At 43.9% G+C, this 6,244-nt stretch overlaps 1 protein-coding gene across 1 annotated transcript; it reads left to right on the top strand.

Moving 5' to 3' along the window:
• Positions 1–2,250: 2,250 nt before the first annotated feature.
• On the top strand, positions 2,251–3,246 carry LOC139791830 (2-oxoglutarate receptor 1-like). The gene has a single exon (XM_071734401.1). The coding sequence runs from the start codon at positions 2,269–2,271 to the stop codon at positions 3,244–3,246; it is 978 nt and encodes a 325-aa protein (XP_071590502.1). The 5' UTR covers positions 2,251–2,268.
• Positions 3,247–6,244: the final 2,998 nt, after the last annotated feature.

The following is a 6,244-nucleotide window of genomic DNA, read 5'->3' as shown; positions in this document are numbered from 1 at the left end:
GAATACTACAGGTGTACCACAGCCCACAGAACTGCTGCCAACAGAGAGTCATCTGCACACCGAAGGCAGAAGAAGACATCATGAATGACAGAGGACAAAGGAGACCTTGTACAGCCACCTGGGTCTAGGAGCCAATACCTGAGCCAGTAGCTGAGGTTTCCTACCAGTCTCCTAATTTACAGGCTCAGTCTGCCAAGGAGTGAATATATATGGTTGCAAAGTCATCCTAAAACCTGCTTCACTGGAAGGAAGACATAAATACGTTTAATTTGCAGTGCTCTTTGCTCAAAGTGGTATCAAAGGGAGAAGTGGGATTGCAAGTTTTCAGGTAAGAAATTTTTCTCAGTTTTCAGTTTGGAGGGTTCAAGGTTGCAATGAAGAGCTGATCAACAGTGCAGGGAAACCAAACTGGGGATGAGTCAAATATTCAAGAAAATTTTGTCTAATTTTACTTGAAATACACCAATGAGAGGCATAAGTGTGGGTGACAGTGGTATCACCAAGCAGCAGAAAAGAGAGAAAAAGGTGTATATCCCTAGCTTTTGCTTTGAACATAATTCCAGATTTGCTCGATACAAGCTTCACAGCCTTTATCTAATGCATCTTCGACTACAAAGTTGCTATACCAGAGCTGACATTCATGTTGAAAATCATTAACTTTGTAACTGAACTGTGAGGAAACTGTTCACATTTCCCTCTGACATGCTCTTGAGTAACAAAGTGATGCCCGTATTTCTGCCTGGTTATGATCAAATCATCTCTGCTGTGTCCCAGCTTTAATGACTGGCTTTGTAGAAGGAAAATTGTCATGTTCAGAAACTTCTACACAGGTCACATGCTAAATGCTGCTAACTGAATCATGCAAAAAACCTAATTCTATAAACAGGATTTTCAGGACTGCAATAAGGTACATTTTAAAAATTATTATTATTTTTTATTTTTTTATTCTTAACACAATAAGTACCTCATGGATGTTTAATGTAACACTGATTTAGTCCAAAGACTGTTTTTCTGGGAAAAGAGAAAGGGATTGGGGCTCGATAGCACCCTGCCTGGCACTTTATGAGGTCACTTAAAAGTATTTTCTCAGATGGAACAGGTTACAATTTGGAGGAGGGGTGCTCATCTGAGAGTCTGAAGACTCACAGTGGCACATCCCTTGCCTCACTTGAGACATCTGAAGGTTGGACGTCCAGATCTGAACTAGTGATCTTGGGCTGCCTTTGTCATCAATGGAAAGAAACAGGTATGTCAAAAGAGTAAATAATTTATCTTAGAAACCTTGCAAATGAGAAGTTATGTCCTGGAGGAACCTACATCTCTTCCTTGATGATAAGGGTGGCTTGGGAGGACTGGCTCAAATTTAAGCATCTAGCTTTCTGATATCTGAAGTTAGATAAGATGATTTTCATCCTTGGTTACTGTCTTTTCAGGTTAAAAAACTACACAGAAAGGTTACATTTTGAACTCACTGTGGAGAGATCTAAATTGGCTATGGCAGACGAGAAACCATTTCAGAGACAATTCTATCTAGCTCCAATTCTCACTAAATGGGAAACAAGATCAGTGCCTTCACTCAATAGCTGTGCTTTCCATCTTCCCTCTCCACCTTGATAAACAGTCTTTAATAATTTAAATCAGTTTCATGCCACTATTAATCTTGTTGCAATTGTTACAAAAATGCACTTATACTAGTTTTATACTCTGATGACTCCAAGAAAATAAGATCACGGAGGGATGTGCTGTGACAGTCAGCTCCTGGTAACGACAGGTCCTGACATCTGAACCCAGCATCTCCTGGTTTTCATCTCTGGTTTCATAAGCATAAAATAAAAATTGGCTCAGGTTAATGAAGATAAGACACGGGTATGGTTTGACTTTCTGAAAGGTTGAGACTAATTCACCGTTTTGCACAATCTAAGGCCAAACTCTTTCCATCTCTCTAAATGTGTCGTGCTCCTGAAGGTTTGCAAACAAGCAGTAACTGCCTTCTTCAGTATAGGAGGTTAAATAAAGCAGCACTAAATTTATCGTTAACAAAATTAAACATAAAGGGGAGGGAAAAGTGAAATGAAACATTTGAGTAGGGTTATCCAGGTCAGAGATGGGTGTGTTAGAAAATCTCTGTTCTTTCCTTCTACAATGCCTTGTCAAACATGTGTCATTTATTTCCAGTGACAAAAAATGTAACTGAATGCATTTGTCCCAACAAATCAATTAAAAATAAATATCTGATTTTCATAAAGCTTTAGGAATATTTCTACAAACATGGCATCTGAACACCCCGACAACTTCACTGCTCTGCCAGGCTGGGCAGATCCTTCACCAAGCTGCAAGGAGGAAGATTTCTTAGAGGTGAAATTCTATCTCTCCGTTCTTTATGGCCTGATCTTCCTGGTGTGCTTCCCAGGGAACATTGGGACAATTTTTATTTACTTTGTCAAGATGAGACCCTGGAAAAGCAGCACTATTATTATGTTGAACCTGGCTGTCACCGATTTGCTATATATAGCCACGCTCCCTTTTTTTATACACTATTCTGCTAATGGAAATAACTGGATTTTTGGAAGCTTCATGTGCAAGTTTATTCACTTTTGCTTCTACTTCAACATGTACAGTGGTATTATCTTCCTGAGCTGCTTCAGCATCTTCCGTTTTTTCGTAGTTGTCTACCCAGTGAAATGCCTTTTTATGCAAAAACGAAGATGGGCAGTGGTGACTTGCCTAATTGTTTGGCTGATTTCTCTGGCAGCCCTCAGCCCCTTGGGCACCTTGATTGCCACGAGGCAAACCCAGAACAGGACTGTCTGCCCGGACCTGACTGCTGCCGAGGACCTCGCCGTTAGCCGGTGGTATAACTGGCTGCTGACAACTTTTGTCTTCTTCTTGCCCTTGTTGACAGTGACTCTGTGCTACGTGCTAATCATTTACAACTTGGCTACTGGGCTCCACACGCGGGCTTGTTACAAGCAAAAAGCTCGCAGGCTCGCCTTCCTTCTCCTGGTGGTCTTCTACGTGTGCTTCCTCCCCTTCCACATCTTCCGAGGGCTCCGGCTGGAGCTCCGTGTACGACCGGTCAGCTGTCACTTGAAGAACAAGGTCCTTTTAATGTTTATCATAGTTAAGCCTTTAGCAGCATTAAATACTTTTGGAAACTTATTCCTCTATGTAGTGATGGGAGACAACTTCCAGCAGGCGATTCTCTCGCTCCTCTCCAAGTTTCGCACAAAGAACAATTTGAAGTAGAAGAGGTTGATGCCATCAAAGAGTTATGGAGGAATTCTCCAAACCTGCCCTCAACCAGCCAGGCACACCATGCCTGCCACCAGAATACTCAGGTTAACCCTGCCAATGCCAAGGCAAAGTTAATCTGGTTTGTGTTTTGGGTTTACAAATTGATCATTGAAAGAGAAAACTTATAGTTTAAAATAAAAAGCTTGAAATAAATTTTAAAAAATTAAACCTGAGACGTCTCAGAAATTTCTCTGCATTTGCTTCCTGAATCCCTGATACTTCTTTGGAGAACAGCCAGCAATTCCAGCAAAAAATAGCTGCTGATTAGTGACATATATAAACTCAGAGTGGGAGTAACATAATTTAATTTTAGTAACTTAGAAGTTTAGTGTCTAGTCCAAGGTAGGTTCTTGTTTCCTAAGCAGGAGAGGGGTAAGACTCCAGAGCATAATTCATCACACCTGTCTTAGACCTGTAGGGTGTTCATCTCAACTTCCTGGGGACAATGACAGGGTAAGAGTATACAGATAAGCTAATCACCTTTCCTTCTTTTAAAATTTCCCACCATAGTGGAGAGAAGTAAGCAGTTTTAGAAGGTGATTCACCTAATTATTCTTGATGCCTACATCATTTGGACAATATGAATCATGACCTAGAACTGCTTGTTTCTTTCCATTGACCATAAAAGGTGAGTAGATCAGACACAGACACAAATTTTTGTGCCTGCCTTTAGACAGCTGAGGCCCAGCTCAGCACAGAGTGGGATGAATCCCTCTCCAGAGGTGTCTAAAAGGGGGGAATTACACAATAGGACCCTGTTCAGAGGCTTCAGTGATCATCTGAAGATCTACAGTGCAATAATACAAGACCAAACCTATTAGGGTTTTCCATATTACGGAAATTCTGGATTAAGTTGAGTCGTCCATAGGTAAGAAGTGGGAGGATGCACAGACATGTCAGATCCATAGAATCACAGCATCATAGAATGATTTTGGGTTGGAAGGGACCTTGAAAGGTCAACTAGCCCAACTCCCCTGCAGGAAGCAGGGAGGTCTTCAACCAGATCAGAATGCTCAGAGCCCAACCCAACCTGACTTTGAGTGTTTCCAGGGATGGGACACCTACCACCTCTCTGGGCAGCCTGTTCCAGTGTTTCACATCCTCATTGTAAACCAGGTATTTTCTTTTATTTAGTCTAAATCTACCCTCTTTTACTTTAGAAACATTACCCCCTGTCCTAACACCATAAGCCTGTTAAAAAGTTCATCCCCCTCATTCTTATAAGTACTTTAAGTGCTGAAAGGCTGCAATTAGGTCTCCCTGGAGCCTTCTCCAGGCAAATCTGTCAGTCTTTCCTCAAAGGAAAGGTGCTCCATCCCTCTGATCCCTCTTTTGTGGCCCTTTTCTGGACTCCTGCCAACAGGTCCATGCCTGCTCCATGCTGAGGACCTCTGGGCTGTGCACACTACTTCAGGTGGGGTCTCACCAGTAGAGAGGCAGAATCACTTCCCTTGACCTGCTGGTCCCATTGCTTTTGATCCAGCCCAGGATGATCTGACATTCATTTAATTGCCAGCCCAGTACCAAACTATGACAGACTGGCTTCCTGGGCTGCAAGAGGGCACATTGCCAGCTGATGTTTTCATCAGCCAGCACCCCTGAGCCTTTCTCTGCAGGGCTGCTCTCAACCCTTCCACACCCCAGGCTGTACTGATTCCAGGGCTTGCCCAGACCCACATGGAGTCCTTGCACTTGACCTTGTTGAACCTCCTGTTGAACCTCCTCCTCTCAAGCTTGCCCAGGTCCACCTGGGTGGCATCCCTCCCTCAGGCATATCAGCTACCCCGTGGTCCTACAAGCCCCTGGTGTGGGGAACAGCACTCAGCTGTGCCCTTCAGCTTGCTTAGAGCTGTGCACTGCAAACACTGTGGTGTCCACAGCCCTGGTGCTTCCATGAACACCACTCTGTGACCGCCTGCTGTAGGATGGGGCCTCTGTTATTAACCTGGTTATCCATCAGCCATCCCAGTCCTGTGCTGAGGATGGCAGAACTGGACACAGCACTCCAAGTGGGGTCTCACAGGAATGGTGTAGAGGGGCAGAATCACCTCACTTCACCTGCTGGCCACACTTCTTTTGATGCAACCCAGGATATGGTTGGTTTTCTGGGCTGCAATTGCACATTGCCATCTCCTGTCCAGCTTCTCATCCACCAGTACCCCTAAGTCCTTCTTGGCAATCCATAGACAACAGAAAATAATTGCTGTCTGTTTCTTTACTCAGGGAAGCTCTTCTTGGTTACACCAGGTGAAGACCAGCCTTGGTTAATAACACATCTGACAGACAATAAGGGCTGTCTCATAGGAAAAATGCTGAATGACAGGAAAATGTGAGTCCAAGATTTGCAGGGAATATCTAGAGAGGTCCCTGGACCAGCTGAGGTACCTCAGCCAACAGCAGTGCAAAACTATTAGCAACATAATATTCAGAGCTCAAAAGTATGACCACAAAACGAATCCTTCAACACATTTTTATAACAGGCTTATTTCATGTTTCATTGCTTTTACTCTCCACTCTGAAACATTCATTAATCAGTGGTAACACATGCTGCTGCGAGGCTCTCCTGTGACCCTTTTCCATATCCAGTATCTCTATGTGTGGTCTGGTCTTCAAATGACCACTAGACCAAGACCACCAGACCACCGTTCCCATCAAGCACCTGCCTAGGTGACTTGCCTGTGAATCCTGTGGCATGGGAAGCCCAGTCACTGCCTCTTCGAAGGCTGCCTCAGGGAGGACAACAGGCACTGGCAAGCTACAGGCTTGTTGAAGGAATGAGTGGAGATAGGAAACCATCCCTGAACTAGGAAAAGCAGGATGGGGAAAGGAAAAGCAGGGTTTGTCTGATGGAGGGTAGAAGATGGGCTGTGTAGGAAAAGTTCTGTCAGGAAGAGGAGGAAGCCATTTTCCTGCAGAAATACCCCATTTGATTTTAATCCACCCCTGGGTA

Source organism: Heliangelus exortis, chromosome 1 (genome assembly GCF_036169615.1).
Source record: "Heliangelus exortis chromosome 1, bHelExo1.hap1, whole genome shotgun sequence".
In the NCBI taxonomy this organism is placed as follows: Eukaryota; Metazoa; Chordata; class Aves; order Apodiformes; family Trochilidae; genus Heliangelus; species Heliangelus exortis.
The sequence above is the reverse complement of the archived record's forward strand: the minus strand, read 5'-3'. Positions and strand labels throughout refer to the sequence as shown.

Excerpts from the sequence above, each read along its gene's own strand:
- LOC139791830 (XM_071734401.1), top strand. The coding sequence starts at position 2,269 with ATGGCATCTGAACACCCCGACAACTTCACTGCTCTGCCAGGCTGGGCA.